This window comes from Argiope bruennichi, chromosome 2 (assembly GCF_947563725.1).
Source record: "Argiope bruennichi chromosome 2, qqArgBrue1.1, whole genome shotgun sequence".
Classification (NCBI taxonomy): Eukaryota; Metazoa; Arthropoda; class Arachnida; order Araneae; family Araneidae; genus Argiope; species Argiope bruennichi.
The window spans coordinates 83,245,470-83,264,538 of NC_079152.1; the positions used below are offsets into that span (position 1 = coordinate 83,245,470).

Here is a 19,069-nt window from a genome sequence, read left to right on the forward strand (position 1 = left end):
ACAAATCCCTCTTTCTTGCAAAAGTGGAAATGTTTAATCTGAAAGCAAATTAAGATGCTTTTTAGAAAAAAAATTAATGCACTTATTGATTTGCAAAGATATTAAAAACTTGATGATGAGTAAAGGATATTAAGTTTTCTACTATCCTTAAGCTTTCCATGATATTTCTATGAACCGTTTTTAATAACAGATGCAAAATAGTAATGCTGTAATTAAAACCGGTTTTTATCAACATTAATTATAAAAAATATGGCCTTTCATTTGATGCTATTTAATTAGGATTGATTAGTTAAGAATGTGTCGATGTAATGAGTTTTATAATTGTTATTGCTTTTTTTTAATATTTCGCAAAGATAGAGCTTATTGTTTCAAACAGCGTTTTTTAAACCTTTATCATGTGAAATCAAATGTATAAACAAGCAAGCTGTTTTATAATATAAAATATCCATATCAAACAGCATTTATAGACAAAAGGAAATCATTTTTGTTATCAGTTTGAAAATTCTTTATAGAACAAATATACGCGTGCAACATTTTCGAGACTTCAATATTCCTCTGGTATCGCTACCCATAGTTTAAGAAATTAGGGAATCCTAGTGTAAATCAGATTTCCAGTATACCAGTTCTGAAGAAAAGCTTTTAGAAGCTTTCCCAACAAGGAAAACAGCATTTAAAATTTGCATGAAACAATTTTATTTCCAGCATTCCCATAAATCATTTGTTCCCTTTTCGTTGCGTTCTCATCTGATGGAAAGAGCACCGAGTCCACACCTCTTTTTTGCCGAATATTTCGTGATGTTTATTTCTCCGCTAGCCAGAGGAGAGAGAAAGTGTTGCTGTCTTTCGGTGCGTTAACTAGTTATTAGCCTAGTTTCTCACAAACGGTGCTTGGCGGTGAGAGAACGACATGGCTCGAACCGAAGATGCACTGCGCACTGGCATTCATCATTCCATTTTCATAGCTTTGTTTGATAAAAATGCCCAATAAAATAAAATAAATAATGTGCCGATCTGGATGAACGGAAGAGTTCTCAATTTCAATTGCCTTATTTCTACAGTATTGTTGTCATTTGAGAAAGTAATTGCCTATAGAATAAATGGCTCTTCCTCCATCTGCGTTGTTATGCAACGAAAATGTCTCTTAGCATCCAGATAGTAATAATTTGCATTTTATAATGCTGAAGTGTTATTAATTTCTTACCAGTATTGCCCAACATCGGAAGAAATTCAATTCTTTTTAATTTCAATATGAAACGTGGCTGCGGTAATAAAATACAAAACTATATAAGCATACATTTAAAATCAAGCATGTTTTGAATTGAACATAAGATTGAAATGAAACACTAATAATAGTTGACGATAAAAATAACTCGAAATCCCTATGTTAGTAAGAGCAGTCTTTTAACTTCTGAAGTATAAAGTCTCATTTATAATATAGCGCATAAATATCCTTAAAATAAAAATCGGTTGGTATCTCTGTATTTCGGTTTATTCAAAAAATAATTACATTCGCATTTGTAAAGAGACAGGGAAAAATAGTAATATTTATGACAATATGCAAATTAATTAATTACATAAAAACTGGTGAAATTTTTTTTAATATCAATGTAAATACCATATAATTCATACTGTTGCTGTCATTCTTATTTTAATTTTTTCTTCTACAATTTTTGAACACCTTTAACGAGGAATATTTATAAAAATATGGAAACATAAATATAATATGTCAGAAACTCGTTCTTCTATCAAAGTTTAAAAATTAATTTAAAAAAAATCTGTCCTGAAGAAGCGCTTTTAATCATTTTCGTTTGCATTTTGTGCAAGGACATATGTACTTTTTTTATTCTTAAAACACAATTAATTTTTACTTTTAAATGAAATTTAATAACAGAAAATGAAAGGAAATATTGAACATTATATTTCTCATTCTTATGAGTGCCCAAAATTTAAAAAAAAAATATTTTAGATGAAATAAAAATTTGCTGAAAGAAGAAAACATTTTTTTTTTCAAATTGTAAAATTATCGAATAGTCTTTTTTTTTTCATTATGACTGATTAAATTTATGTAAATAAATAATGGAACAATAAATTAAAGTAGAACTTAATGTTTCTGATAATTGCATGGAAAAGCTTCACGGTTTACGATATATTTTTGTTGATTTATGAACTGGATGTAGAAAATTACGCAATGTTTAAGATGACATGGTTTACTCATGGACTCAGCATGAAAAGGCAATCTTATTACTTCAATAGATTGCATATTTAAAATTTTCAAATCGTTTATCTTTTTAATATAGAATGTATTTAGCACTACGCCTAGGTAAAATACGAAGACTTTCTCCCATATTTGAATATGAATTCAGTACACACCTGTTTGGATGGCCTCTCGGCTAATATACTTGCAGATACGATAACCCAATATATACATTTATCCTCACAGAAAATAGACTAGTTTCTGGTCTAGCGCGTGGGTGTTTTGAAAACAACAAAATCAGCTAAAAGAGACTTCATAGTCGAACCATGAAATTGTAAAGATAATATCTAACTTCATTTAGCAAGACTTGAGTTGCTTAATATTCAACTCGCCTCGAGTGAATCAATATGAGGAAAGAAAGGGTAAGTGTGCCGTGTTATTCACAGGAATACCGCAACTCATCCTTAGAATTATTAAAGATAATTAAATATTAGATAGAGGTCGTAATAATGTATAATGATTCAGACTATTTAACCTTTTTCATCCATCTCATTTAAAAACTGCAATATATGTATGGAATACGCGCTTTGAACGGAAAGATGGCTGAGCTTGTAATGGGTGTACTTTGAAAGAAGGGCGTTAGCGAATTTGCATGTCTGAATCCTCTTGTTTTCTTATGAATCATCATTAGAGTTTAAATGATGAAAAGAAATTGGAGTTTGTAAGGTAAATGAATACATTTTTTCGCTATTTTTATGATAAAAATATAGGCGAATCAAGTTTTGTTCATTTTATTTAAAAAGTTCATCCTAACGACGACTATCAAAGGAATAATTAGTTTTGCCTAATTTAGTGTGAAATTACTTAAAAAATATAACAATGGTATTAACTAGAGCTCATATGATGCATATGAAATACATCGAGCCAATTTATTTTCAATGTTCTTGGCACATCTTGGAGTAGGAAAAGCATGAGCAACTTATAGTTAGACATATGATATCGCAGTTTTGCATATGATTGCGACGCCATGTGAATTAATTTCGTTGCAAACAACTTATAACTAAATTATTCAGTTTCGGCTTTTAATCGATCGAAAATTCACATTTTAATTTCGTATAAAATTTCGAATTTTCAGAAGACTCAAAAATTATATTTGCCGAGTATACTAATACTCATTGCATTCCTGCTGTCTTCAACATCACTGTATTGTAGTTATGCAAAAGGACTATTTAATCATAATGGCATTGAGAAAAAGATTATTTAATCATTTGCCCTTCTTCTACAGGCAAATATGCCTCGCTTTCATCAACAAACATTTAATTATATATTAATAACCTTTCCATACAAGTTAGTATTTTGATATAAACAACACACATTGGGTGGACAGAGAAAAAATTCAAATGGTACGATTTAAATTTTTTGATACAACGAAAAATATACCAAGCAATGAAAAATAACACCATACGTTATGACTTGAAAATTGATAAAATTAAATTACATCTAGAAACTAAGAATTGCTTCAACCAAATCAGGTGACACCTAACTTAATCATCAGCTGACAGACATTCTTCGTTTCACAACGGAAAGAAACATTTTTATCCTTTTGCCGTTACTGAATGTCACTTTTTCTTTAAATGTCCCTAACTGAATACAATCTGAATGATATTCTTTTGATACATTCTCAAATATCATCAAATCCTAAGCGGTGTCTGTGGACAGACTTAGAATGTTCTTTAGTTTGATTTTCAAGTTTTTGTGAAAGTCCTTCCTGTTATATAGCCAGGTTATGGAAAAGGTCACTAGCATTGGAATACTGTATTAATATTTTTAAATAAATCAAGTAATGCAAATTTTTAGACCATTACTGTTTTGTTTTAGAATGAATTCAATTCTCGGCTTAAAAACTTTTATTGTCCATTATTTCTCCATAACATCTCCTAACTTGGATGGTAATTAGACATCACTTTCCTGTCATTCCGAAGCCTATTGCAATCTGTCCTATTTACCCACCGGCTCGATTCTGACGAAATGATCCCCTGGGAAAAATTAAACTTTCACTTTACAAAATCTTCTGTTCCGGGGCACTGCGCATGAGACAGTTTCACCACCCGAAACGTCGTCGGTTTCTTGCCGATGACTAAGATGGGGCCATCAGAGCGTGCGATGAGCAGGGATCGAGCAATCCCCACTCAGCCCGATTGACCCGAATCGAACTGTAAATTCACTCACTCATTCAGTTTGGAAAACATTCATTTCACTTTTGGGGGAAAATTTAGTCAGATGCTACTGCCATCTGGTGAACAATTAGTGAGGTATTAGGCGTACTGATTGATTGAGGGAGACCTTCAGTTAGGAAGGAATTTAATTCTTAAAATGTTTTCAGAAACTGCTCATTGACACACACACGAAGGAAAGGGTGTAGAAATATTCAGGGCAATTGTTTATTCAAGAATAAATTCAACACTTTAGATTCAGAAGAGGAAAAATGAACTATTGAAAATTAAAATCTGTAGTAATAAATGATAATAAAATTCTAGTAATAAGTAATTAACTTTTTTGAAGTAAAAATTGTTTCATCGGATTTACGTTAATATATAATAATCTATTGTGGATTTAACGAGATTAATTATTTCAAGAATAAATACAGATTATATTAAAGCCAAAAGAAAACAAATTAACATGCAAGGATTTTTGAAGGTGCGAAAAAGCTACTAAATAAGAAAATAAAAATTTGTTCCATAATTATGATGCATTGACAATTTATTTATATGAATTTTCCTTTTTGTAGTAGTAAATCTGAAACATTATTTTCTTCTCATAATTCATTAAAAAAAAATTTTGTGGTGGAAATGATTCACTATAAGACGATAAATTTTTGGTAATAAATGAGATGTGAAAAAGGAAGACAGAAGATTTTAATATCACAATTTAAATTAATACCAATGATTTAATAAGGTTTCCATTTTTTTCTTCCAAAAAAAATTATCGATGGAAATCGAAAGGATATATATATTGATTTCTTTTATGTACGGATAGAAGAAAATATTTAAGTTATTTCATTATTACAGATTAAATATTTTTCATTTAATGACTGTAAAAATACTTAAAAAAAGATATTCCTATTTAGCAATAAATCTTCTTCCTGAAAACGAATAAAAGTTCATATATAAATCCAATGAATTAATTCAATATCCGCTATTCTGTAAATTTTGAGGCGGTAACTCCTTAATAATATATCTATAGAAAGTGCAAAATAATTGAGGAATCTGAAAAGTTAAAAATAGTAATAAAACAAACTAGTTCCAAATCCCTTCACAAATGTTTAACGATGCATTTGTTGTAATAATAACCAAATATGGCTTTCTGGGTATATTCCTAACCATATCAAATCAAATTAATAATGCCTAAGTGAAACAAAAATTATTTTGGTTGATTGAGTTGAACTGTCTTAAAATAAATAAAATAATTTGCAAGAGAACGTGGCAACGTACCTCAGATTATAAAAATGTTGTCATATATCAAATAAGACGTGTATTAAAGTTTTCCCACAATTGTAATATAATGTGAAATAGCATCATTGAATAATGCATTCATTCTAAAATTAAAAATATTTAATCTTATTTTGAAAACTTACAGATAAAAATTATTTTATCAAGCGAATTTACATAATTCCTTACTTATTTATTTCAGTTTTAAGCAACAGTGTATAGAAATTATTATTTAAAAAATATATATAATTGCTAGTATAGAAGATTTTAAATACATTATGATGTGAACCAAATGGCATTAAAGTAAAAGACATTACTCTAATAATATTTGAAATTCAAAATTTAGTTTAAACTCCTACCATGCCAGCATTTATTTTTCTCAATGGGTATCAAAGCAAATAATGAAGCCTTTACTCTTGAATCTATTCAATAATAACGCCACTCTACTGGTAATTTCTATCTTCTTTCTCTTCCACCAGATAATTACAGGTGATCTTTACAAATAGTAATGAGCCGTAATCATACCACATAAGTCGTATAATCCATAAAACCTGCAAGCAAAGTTAAAATAAAATGTCTTGGAGATGCAAAAAGATTATTTTGCAAAATGTATATGAGAGTCAAGCATTTATCAGTTCGAATAAACGATGCTGACAAAAGATTATCAATTCACTTTTTTTCAGTTTTATGAATTTTGCTATCAAATGCATTTATTTGTTAGAGTATTTTGAATCGGAATTTACTGTCTGATCTTTATGGGGATGAGTGATTATTGAGTGCGCTACTCTCTGCAAAGGAATTCATCTAGTGCTTTGATGGTAAATCTTCGATTTCTTGATTATAGTACTTCAGATTCTAAATTCGATTCTACTAAAAATTTGAATGAAAGAATGAAGGATTGGTGCACGTGAAATCTGAAATCAATAAATAAACATTCTCCTACTGATGTACAGTTCAAGTTTGGAGGAGAAGATGCCACTTAGAAATCGTATTCTTCATCTAATCATGATTTAAATTGACAAATCTGTCCAAAAATCTACTCTCATTGCTTTAAAATCAGATATTAAGATGAATAAGTTTAACTCTAGGCTTAATATACTGCATATGTACAAAACCTGTCGCGTCGCTTTTTTTCTTCATGAGACATCTTTTCCACCAAAAAATAATGTTGTCTTTCAATATCAGAATGCCAATTTTTGAAAACCTTTAGTTGCCATTACGCAGCAACGAAAATATAAGTTTTTTTTCCCTTTATCAATATCAATCTCTTTTGAAAAGCCTTTTAATTTGTTTAATCAAATGTTTCGGAGAATCTGACTACGTGTTCTTCCCTGTCGCCCACGGTGTCATATCGAAATGAGTGGTACAAAGTAGGTCAGGTAGTGATTTCCCATCTAGTGACACCTAGAGTCATCTATGACAACCTCGCCCATGTCAGGTGACGGACGCCATTCAGTGATAAGAAAATCGTCTATTTTCCTATCGGTTTCACTGCTGCCTCAAGCGATTGATTATGCGGTCAGATAAATTAGAAAACAGCCTGAGATGGGATTTTGAGAATTATTAATTGATTACTGCGACGCCCATGTTTTAAAAGCACAACCTTAAGAGGCATTCTGGAAATAGTTTTAGTTAATTGCCTATTTCTACCTTAAGGAACGACGCATTATTGTTTGGAGAAACGCAATGGAATTTGAGTTTTCTTCAAAGTGTGTAATTTTGAAATCGATTTTTAATTTATTTCACCTTAAAAGGAAAAAGAGTGTCATATTATAACGCATCGTGAAATAGTGTGGCGAATATGGCGAATGTAAAGTTAATCACTTTGAAGGCATGTGCAATTATTTATTTCTTTTATTTGCGTGAGGGTAATCTGAAATTGACAAAATAAATTTAATAATTCTATTTTTTAAAATTTCCCACCTTAACTCGAGTTATTTTAAAAACTTACTTACATCTGCACAACAAAACATCGCCTTTTGGTTAAGATCAAAGTGTACCATATCTGCTTAGCAGTATGGAAAACGTTAAGGAATTTAATTTTTTTTCATTAGGAAGAAAATTATTGTAATAATGATATTTCAGAAATTTAATTCTAAAATGTAATACTATTTCATTATATTAGACAAATATGATTGATAAAAACTTCAATATTTTTCTTCTATTTATTTAATGTACTCTTCTTTGGCAATATATACATATTTTTAAAGTTATTATAATTTTGAAGTCAAGCTCTTATTTTTTAATTTTTATACAGAGGGTACAGTTTTTACCATCTTAAAATTTTTGTTTAAAAATTTAAATTTCAATAAAATTTTGTATCTTGTGTTTGTGCTAAAGGTAAAAAGCATTGGTATCCAGCTATAAAACTTAAGTGACTAAACAGCTGTTACGATAGCAAATCAATTCTTGGAAATATAAAATCAAAAGTATAATTTCTACAGGAACAAATTATTTCTAACAATGAAATACAACATGTTGAAAGTTCATTGAAAGGGTGGCATACTACCCATAACAGGTGTTATAATAATAATACTTTAATAAAGTTACTTAAACTATTTTATTATTTGAAAACTTCTCATTCACTTTCCCGAAATTGAAAATGAAGCAAACGGTGAATCGTGATTCAATTTATGAAACTGTTTCTGAATTTTTACTGTAAAACATCTTTCAAGGTGAGAACAAAAAAGCCCTCGTTTGAGCCAGTTTCTAATCTTGCTCACGATTAAGCAACGAGAAATCCTAACCACTCCTAAGAAAATTAAGCATGAAAACTCGAATTCGGTGAAAAACTGAGCGGCGAGTTGAAAGTTCAGCCGTAATTAAAAACTTAGAGGCGTATACTCCCACGTCGCAGTTCCGATGAATACGGGTCAAGCTAAGTAAATAAGATCGTGCGACGTGTTGGACACAAGGTGACACCCAATAAAAGATAGCAGGCCATTTTCCCATAGAACACCTACCAAACTTAAGCATATACACATACATACATATATATATTTAAGAGTTTTTTTAGAGAGTTTGCAGCAACGCCGTGCTCAGCCGGTTTGGTTCTTTGTTATGGTGATACCACGTGTTTTTTGAAGAACACGGAATAATATGCGGCATTAAAAGTTAAAAACACTCCTTATGATGAACACCTCCTCTTTTAACCTCCTTGAAGATATATAATTGTCGCTTTTAACAATGTGTGTTTAAGATGTATACATCTGGGTTCTATTTGTATTGAAATGGGTAAAGGGAAAATCCATTTTAAATGGGTTATAAGATGTGCCAATCTGTGGTGCGGAGTTTTGCATATGAAAAAGATAAGGAAAATATTTACTCTACGGTGAATTGACGTTACATCTCATTTTGTTTTTATTAGAAAATCGATATAAAACATATGGGTGTGGTTCTGTGGACTTTTTTTTTTGAAAAGGATTGTCGTTTTGAAACTGCAGGCTTTGCTTAACTTTTGATTAAATTTAGGCGTACTCTTAGTTCTACACCATGCTTGATTATTTATACATAGATGTAATAGTTTACTTTCACAAGATAAATTTTTATAAAAAATTAATTGTTCCGTATGAATATCTTTTGAGCAATAAACTTATTTGTTGAATATTCATGAACAAGGCAGTTTAGTGTATCTTCAAAATGCGCAAAAGCCCTCATTTATTAATATCATTTTGTATTCTATTGAAACAACTGGAAATGAATAGGAAGTTGAAGAAACAAATATTACAGCGCTTAAGTTTGCTTTTATACGTTTTGAAGATTTCTAGAATTTGTAATAGAAATCAATAGTGATAAAAATTATTTAAATTAAAATATCACAAAAAAACGAGTCTAACATCACATAATTTGATGTATTACTTTTAAACAATTGAAAGTCATTAAATAGGAAAATATTTTTTTTTCTCTAAAATGCGTATTGTGTTGAATTTTCATTGATATTAAAAAGTGAGAGGCTAATTTTTCGGTTAAAATATAAAATGTAATACCCAAGAAAACTTAAAACATGAGCAGAAAATTTTGCTCTAGATAATCATATTGAAGTCCCTCTCGCCTTTCCAAGTATCATACGGGATCCTTAAATAACCGACGAGGTTATAATAGAAATTAAGGATGAGTCCTAATGGGCATAATTGATAAAGGTAAACCTTATCAGTAATGGGTATGTACCATCATGAAAGGAAAGGTAACTGGTACCCCACAGCCTTATTGTATACACTTAGGAAGCGAGAAGCAACCATTATATTAAAGACTTGTCATCTCTATATCTGCAGTGCCTTCTGATGAGACACATGGCCGTCAATAAATCCAATAATGCAATGAAATAATTTAAAGAAAGCAAACTAAAAATATTGTATTTCAAATAAGTTCAGATCTATAGAAAATTCTCGCAAATATTTTTCAACTTTCTAAACAGGGGAGCATTATTTTTTTAAATCTTTCATAAATTTATTATTTCAGTCTTTCAGAATGCTTAATATTATATAATTTAAATTTAAAAATGTGTATATTAATATACATATTTTTTATTTTTAGTTACTCCGAACACATCAGCAACTGTCATATCTCGGAAGATAGCAACCAGGGTGAAAAAGAGTATAAATGTCGACAGTGTCCAAAAGTTTTTAATTGGAAATCCAACCTTATTCGCCATCAAATAGCCCACGACGAGAGCCGGCGATACGTCTGTGAAAATTGTAAGAAAGTTTTTACTGATCCCAGCAATCTACAACGACATATAAGATCTCAGCATATAGGAGCGCGTTCTCACGCCTGCCCTGAATGCGGAAAGACTTTTGCTACCTCTAGTGGTCTGAAACAACATACACATATACACAGTAGTGTTAAGCCATTTAGATGCGAAGTCTGCTTTAAAGCATACACACAGTTCTCAAATCTTTGTCGCCACAAACGCATGCATGCGAATTGTCGCATGCAAATCAAATGTCATAAGTGCGGACAAGCCTTCAGCGCTGTAACTTCGTTATCGAAACATAAGAGGTTTTGTGAAGGAGCTCCATCCAGTAGTTCCTCTACATCTAATATTCCGAATCCACCTCAAGCACAGACATCAACCCCGGGACCTGCCGGGTACGATTCCAATAAGACAGTGCCTATGAGCTTAGCACCACCAAGCAATCCACTTCTATTCTATCCAAGACCAAGTTTTCCCTTCTATCCGACATTTGGATATCCTTTCATATCTGGACCTACCCTACCAGCTCCTCCTCCCTTGATACCAGACCCTGGACTGCTTCAAGGGCATAGTGTAAATATAGCAGCTGCAGCACAGGCAGCACATGACCTTCAAAGACATATACTGAACAGTAATGGTGCTCAGCAAACTCTGAGAACACCATCACCAACAAAACAAGAGCTAAAAAGCCCAATTAAGCAACCAGACAAAAGAAATTCGGAAGCTTCTGAATCAGAAGCATCTGGGGAACTGTCTTCTGAAGACACAGGCGGTGAAGACCTTTCATCTTTTAGCGACGTTGAATCGGAAGCAGATACTATTAAATCAGTGAAAGGATCACCGTGCTCTCAACAAAAATCTTCTGCTCCAGCTACTGTGACAGATAACAAAACTTCACCAACAAACATGTTTCTTAATCATAGACAGGGTTCTCCTAAACAAGGTTCAGTATGTCCTGATCCTTCACTCATTCGATCACCCATAAACTCAAATGGACAAATGAGACCCATGGTGACAAATGGTACCTCTAAGCCTGAACTCGAAATGCCATTTGATTTGTCCCAAAGTAGTAAGAATAAAGTTCCAAGTGATGCAATGATGGATTATCATACAAAAATGCGTGATACTCCTAAAAACGAGGAACAACCTTTAGATTTAAGAGTTACACCCAAGAAACCGGCTTCTGCCTTTGAAGATGAAATAGTAAAAAGAAAAGCATTGTTTTACGAAGAGAAGGAAAGAATGAAAGAATTCGATAGTCCTCCAGTTTTGGCACCCATACAAGAGCCTATTCCTCAAATTGAGACGCAAAAGAGGGATAGTCCTCCTTTACCACCATCTCCTAGCAAATTACCAATGGCATGCCCCAGACCAATTCATCCTATGTTCCTAGAGTCTATGTATAGGTTCCAACAAGAGAAACCAGCTTTCAGCTTGTTTCCTCCAGAACGACTGATGCCAGCTTTTACTCCCCGATATCCGTTTCTAGGACCTATTCTGTCAGGTAATCCTTCATTTGACTTTATGAGGGCTCATATGGATAAGGTTAGCAAGCCTATGCATGAAATAATGTCTCCACACTTGAACAAAACCAAAGAACGCTACTCTTGCAAATTTTGTGGCAAAATATTTCCGAGGTCAGCGAATCTGACTAGACATTTACGTACTCACACAGGTGAGCAACCTTACAAATGTAAATATTGTGAGAGGTCTTTCAGCATATCTTCTAACTTACAGCGACACGTTCGAAATATCCACAACAAGGAAAAACCTTTCAAGTGCCCTCTCTGTGATAGATGTTTCGGTCAACAGACAAATTTGGATCGCCACTTGAAGAAGCATGAAGCTGATGGCCCGACTATACTGGATGATTCTCCAAAGGGAAATGATGCAGATGATAAAGATGAGGCATATTTCGATGAAATTCGCAACTTTATGGGAAAAGTAACAAATAGTGGTCACAGCCCTGTCAATGCGATGGCTCTCATGAATCCGTTGGAGGATCGAAAACGAGATAGGGAGGCCCTGATGATGTCAACGTCCTATTCGCCACGCCAGAATAGCAGTCCAACCAGCGGCCATAGTGACAACTTAGACGATGAAACAGATGGTGGAATCAATGTATCCGATCCAGATGATGTTGACCCTCCAAGTAAGAGACATTGTAATGATGAGCAGTCTAATCACACCAGCTCTTCATCTAACACAGAACGAAGTAACAAGAGCCCCGATTCTGTGAAGAACCAGGCGATGAGCACTCCAACTACCAACGCTTTTCTTCAAAATGGAGATTTTCCTCTGGATCTCCAACAGAAGACACTGGCCTATAAAGTCATGCTTCAGCTGAATCGGAAGCTTGATTTATGCAATGGAGTTAAAGAAAATGGACACGATCCCCATATAAATGTCGACAGTTTGGACGATGAAGATTTGGAAGATGACGATTGTAAGGATTACACCAGCGACGATGATCCTCAGTGCCGGAATAGCTCTCCCGTACGGCCTGCACAAGAAGTAAAGGTAGACTGATTCACTTAATAAAATTGAAGATTAGTAGTGATAGGAAAATTTCCAACTAAGCGCACAAAGCGCCATAGATTCCTTTTCGGAAAGGAAAACCATCATTTTACTCGGAGCTCCCTTCAAGACATTCAGCTAAGAGCAGAAGCACCTGTGTGTAGGGCTCTGAGAAATATTTTCTCATATAAGATTCAAATCAAAATAATGAATGAATGAGTGATGAACTAATGGCTCATAGTACATTCTATGGAACGTTTAACTCCAGATTCATTTCAAGCGTGCACTTCACATCTCAAGATGGAGTATTTTGGCCAAGCTAGTCAGACAGCAACTTAGGTTCTGAAAGTAAACTTTTCAAATAAGACTGAATAAGGAAATAGTGCTTATCTGCAGAAAGAACTGTTGAAGGACTTTGTTCATAAATCCTCAATAACAGAGAAAGAATGATTTTTTTTCATCGCATGATGGTGTTTAAACAGTTTGGTGCTTCAAAATAAGTGTTCAAAAATTCAATTCTGATACTAAATTTTTGTTTAACAAAAAGTCTGTAGAAGAAATTCATGTTGAGAAAGGAGTAAAAATGATTATAAGTTTCCAGCTATTGTTATTTTTTTCGTTTTTATGTGATATGCATCAATTTTTATACATTATTATTTTGTATAATTTAAAAATGCTACAGAGAACACTACCACATAACTAGTCACGCATAGTATAATAAGCATAATTGTGTTGCGACATGACATAGAGCTTGTTAAATATATTATATGTATACATTTCGATAGTGGTAAAATGTTTTTAATTGTAAATCAAAGCTTATTTGTTTAATTTACACTGATTTTCAGGCATATATATATATATATTCTATTTCTTATTGAAGGCTTCGGTGGGAGCGAAGAAATTTTAAGTGACAGAAATATTGGCATCTGAAGCAATATATGAGAATGATTTCTTTTTTTTTTATTTAGAAAGAACATTGAAAATGCTACTTATTTTGAGAGTCCAAAGAACTACATGTTTTGTCCATATGTAAAATATGTGTCGCAAACTCTGCGATATACTATAATTCTATATTATGACTGTTTTTAATGTTTTCTTTGAAATATTATTTTGATGCTGTTTAGTACAACTGAAATTTTTTTTTGTTCATCTATTTAATTTGTCATTTATTTAAGAATAATTAAATATAGGATTTTTTTCACTGAACGTTGAATGCTTATTTATTGAAATATTTAGCAATTTTTGTCATAACTGCATGTATATTGTGAATTAAAAAACAAATATTCATTGACATTTTGAACGACGAAGAAAAATTCTCAAAGACCAGATCAATCTATTCGAAGACACAATACTAACTTCTAAAATTTATAATAGAAAAGAGAAAGATTTTAAATATAGCGAAGAGAATAATTTCAACAGTGGTTAAGTGAAAAGTTCATTCATTGTGCATTTATTTGGGTCGTGGCATTTATTTGGGTTATTATCCTATGCTGCATTACAGTTAATGAGAAACAGTAGTGCAAATTAAATGAACTTTGTTTAAAAACAAGAAGCATTAAATTCAAAAATCCGAAATTCAAAAAAAGGATTTAAATTAAATATGAAAAACAGATATTATTGATTAATGAATTATTGAAAGTCATGCTATTTCAGTGAAGGGAATTTAGAGCTAAAAGTACGCAAACGATATTGTTCAACTAGCACGTTGACGACAACTTGAACCTGAAAGGTTTAATTTGTTATAGTTCTCTATTAAAGTGAAAATAGAAGAATCCCATTTCCTATAAAAACATTTTACTTCTTCGCCATTTACCATTTATACTTTTCTATATAAGCGGAAACGCGACGACATGAAGACAAAGTCTTAGCTTCGTTGTTAGACAATCGCTGATTCGAAACCTAATTTTATCAGTGTTCGATGCACTTTAAATAAATGCTCTAACGGGTCAAATTTCCTGATACGAAAGTTGCTGGCTCTGCTCAGGTGTTAGTCTCATCATCTGATCACGATTCATAATTATGTAATTCTATCTCAAAATAAGCTTCGTGCAATTTTGAAGCAATAAATTAATTTATTTGTGATGAGCCAAAATCATGGGAGGACTTCGAATCATCCATGATCAATACGACATTTCCTGCAAATTTGAGATAATATGTCACAATTGCGTGACAAACCTAATAATGCATATAAATCATCAGAAACGTCATCCAATATCTAGAAGCAAGTTGCTCTGCTTTGCAATGTTAAGTCTGGTCTCCTCATCGATCTGCAAAGTGCGCAATATATTTCAGAATTAAATAGCATTTAAAAACAATTATTGAGCATTTTATGAACCGTTAGAATCTGCGATCACCTGATTACGAAGCTGGGTCTTTTGACAATGTTCGCTTTAGAGAATAAATCGTTCGGTGGGAATACACAAAACAAATGGCGCCCGTGTATAATTTGATTTTTACCCACTCCTTCAGTACGTTTGACTTTAAAAAATTTTACGAACATTCAAAAATGTCGTATTTCTGGCATCCCTTTAGATTGGCGCCTGGAGTATCATAATAGACTCGATCTATCAGCCCATAGCTATGCTGTCAAAACGTTTGTCAAGCTATCCAGATGTCTTGGCAATGTAGCTAATTCTAACTTTAATTCTACAACGTGACTGCTTTGTGTTTGGTATTCAAAGTACTAAATATTTAGAAATTATTTAAATGGATTGAAAAACGGTTTTATCTCAAAAATAAGACATCAAAAGTTGTTTCTTCAGTCTATTCCTCCAATTTGAATTATAAATGGCATAATATGTAAGTTATCATCCCGTCCGTTAATCAACTTAAAACTTTTCTTTATACTAAATTTGAAAAATCATCTAATGAACCATCTTTGTAGCATTCTGAGCAGTTTTTCTGCAATGTAAAAAAAATAAATTCAGTGAAATTTTCGCTTTTTTCATCATTTATCGAAAAATGATTAATTTTTTGTATGCTTTCATTTGTTCATATATTTTAAAAAAAAAAAAAACATGTTTTGCAAAGCCAGGATGGCCTTACTGTTTTAGTCAAAATGAAAACTTTTTCTTATTCAGTGAAATGAATAATACTTGTTCTCTGTATTATTTGAAGTGTACAGTTGAAACTTTATCATATTTATTAAAAATCAATTTGTATATTTATTGATAATTGACATAGAGTTACGAAAATACAAATTTCTGTTTATGTTCGTGTGCATCTTGGTTTTTCTGATCATTCTGTAACTTTAGAATTTTGAAGAGAATAAAAAGGTGTTAAAGAAACTAAAATTGTTTTGTGGTGCTAATTTTTTTCTTGCTTAAATAATTTTTAGACTAAGGAATATATATTGTATTTTTATTTATAATGCTCAAAAAACGCAATTTTTAAAAAATATAAGTATACTTACTCAAAACAAGTGCAAACAGCAAATCAATCTTTACTATAGCATATTAGAATTTGTTAGCATGTGCGTGTGTGTGCGCGGTGTACAGATCATCTCACATAGAATTACTAGATAAGGCGCAGATATACTGCGGAAGTTAAGAATGAACAACTTGGATCAATTTTCTTAAATTTTAAGAAAAATTTTAATTAAATAAGAATAAGCGATATTTTGAAATTTTTCACAATAACTTCTTATTGCAAGAGATGGTTTTTACATTATTTTAACATTTAAAAAAATCTTTTTCATGATATCATTTTAATTGTAGTGCAGATTCTTTCCTAAATTTTGACAATTTTTATAAATATTTTTTGCATTATTTTAATAATACTGTTTATTGTTGGAATGAAATTTAAACCATTTTCAATTTTTTAAATTAAATATTTGATCGCGTAACACTCTTACTTATTCTAAAGAATAAAGATTCAGTTTTTATGAGGAATAAAAGAAAAGAAAAGTAAAGTAGCTGTACCATTAAAGACAAGTGCAGTTGGGTGACAGTTTGTCTGACATTTACATTTTGAATGGCATTATGATAAACTTGAGTCCATTAGGAAGGTTTATGAGCATAATAAACAGAACAAGTTAAAGGACATTAAAATGACACTTCTTTATTGTCTATCACAATTTTAAGCTTAAAAATATATTACTGATGGAATCATGAGCATCAAGTTTCACACGCAAGATTTAATTGACATTAAATATAACCAATATTTTAGCCAATATAACTTTTTTGGTGCTAGCTAGCAGTGAAAGGTGGTAAAAAAATACTAAATAAAAATTTTACTCAATTGAAAATTATTAAATTGAATGTTTTGGATCCAAAGTTCTTGAATATGTAAATCTTATGACACTGTACGATAGAGTATTAGTGCGGTTATACCAGATTCTTGAAAGCAGTGCTTATTGAATTTATCATTTATGTATATTTACCATTTCAAATCTCAAAGTGAAATATTTAATTGTAAAAATGGATAATGTCAATTTGAAAATAATTAAAGACTTTATTAAAATTACCTCTAAATGAAGAACTCTTTCTAAATTCGTCGGAATGTGAAAAAAATATATAATTAATCTTAAAATATTCTTACGAGTCAGTTTTTGTAATAATAACAAAATACACAACACAAATGAAAAATCAATCCAGCATTTCTAGAATGAAACAGAAGTAAATGCAAAACAAATGCAATTCATATGATGAATGTAAAAAATAAATGAGGTTTGAATAATGAATTTTCCTAGAAGTGATAGTCGGTAATTGAATGAGAAGGAATGTTTTTAAAGAGCACATATTCGATCTTTCGAAAGCGTAAGAAAAAAAATGTAAACAGAATGTGGGAAAAAAATTAAACCTTATTTTTTATAATTCATTTCCTTGAATTAAGATATCAGATGACGTAATCAAGAAGAAAGGAAATGGAAACACCAAAGAGTCATTACATTCGCAAACGATTTCTGGTAGAAGTAAAGGAACACAATTACTTATAAGTAAAACTAAATAAGAATATTATATAATCCTTGTATCACATTAGAATTCACCAAAATGAAACTTCTCTTGCTTATTCGTAGGATGAAACTCAAATCGAAAATACATAAATGGAAAATATTTTCCTTTTTAATTGTAAATCCATTTTTAGTCCTAAATGTTTTGAGTTTGCAGAAAATAAAACTGATTTGTTTTATTTGCCAGAAGTGTAATTTGAAGTTTTCATTTGATATACTTACAAAACAATTATTCCTATCTTGATTTTTTTTGTTAAAAGAATTTACCTATAATAATTAACACATATCTGGTTACTTTAATTAACAGATTTCAATTTAAAGCGCAGTTTTGAAAAATTGGTTAATCATTTAATATGATAAATTTTGGACTTAAGAGAGATTACATAAAGAAAAATCTTTCGCATATATAAAAGCAAAATCTGTTTTTGTTACATTGATGTTTTTTTTATATTTATCAGGGGTGAAAGAAATCTTCAGATATCTCATTAATTCAACCCATGCTTTTAAAAAGCGAACTTATCATCTTTTTTTTTTCCTTTGTTGTTTTACTAAGACTGTTGGCATTCATCCAAAGCGATATCGTGCCTGCAATGGACAACAAAAATTTTGGATACGTTCACAATCTTCAAAATTCTACCAGATCAATTCTGGAAGACTGCCGTTAAAAAAAAAGAAAGAAAGAAAAGCGAAAAATAAATGAGTCACAATATTACCATCTGGTGAGTCTAAATTCCATTTAATGATCTATATTTATCAAAAGCAGTCGAATTTTTTCTGAAAGTGGAATGGTTAAAAGCATGCAAAAGAATGCCCAGATGGTTTTATGAAGCTCTTCACCTTATATGCATAATCAATATAAAATATATCGTGCAAAAGTTCATTCGAATACTGTTAAAAAGAATTATAAAGGATTGGATGTTTCTTTTGAAGCGCAATTTTCGATTCCTAAATCGGAAACGATTAATAGAACTTTTTGGTATTACATTGCATGTCTCGAAAAGTATACTTTTATCGTTAGAAGAGAAGGAGAGGGGGAAGAGATAAGAAGAAACATTCAAATGATTTATTTTATTTTTTTAATGTGATGATGTTCGGGTCGTTACTGCGTCCTTGGACCTTTCTGGTTGTGCTTTGTTGTGATGACAGTGCTTGGTACGAAATCAAGAAAAATGTTACAAACATCTGATCAGAAAGAAAAAAAAACCAATCGCTTGTTTTCAAGGTTC

General features: G+C 31.3%; 1 protein-coding gene across 2 annotated transcripts in view; it reads left to right on the plus strand.

Annotated features, from left to right (window-relative positions):
- LOC129957556 (histone-lysine N-methyltransferase MECOM-like) overlaps window positions 1-16,101 on the plus strand; it is a 239,593-nt gene extending 223,492 nt beyond the window's left edge. For both annotated transcript variants that reach the window (XM_056069918.1, XM_056069928.1), the window contains exon 6: window positions 10,216-16,101. In XM_056069918.1, coding sequence (XP_055925893.1) covers window positions 10,216-12,904 — 2,689 coding nt within the window. In that variant the 3' untranslated portion in view covers window positions 12,905-16,101. The remainder of the gene's footprint in view (window positions 1-10,215) is intronic.
- Window positions 16,102-19,069: the final 2,968 nt, after the last annotated feature.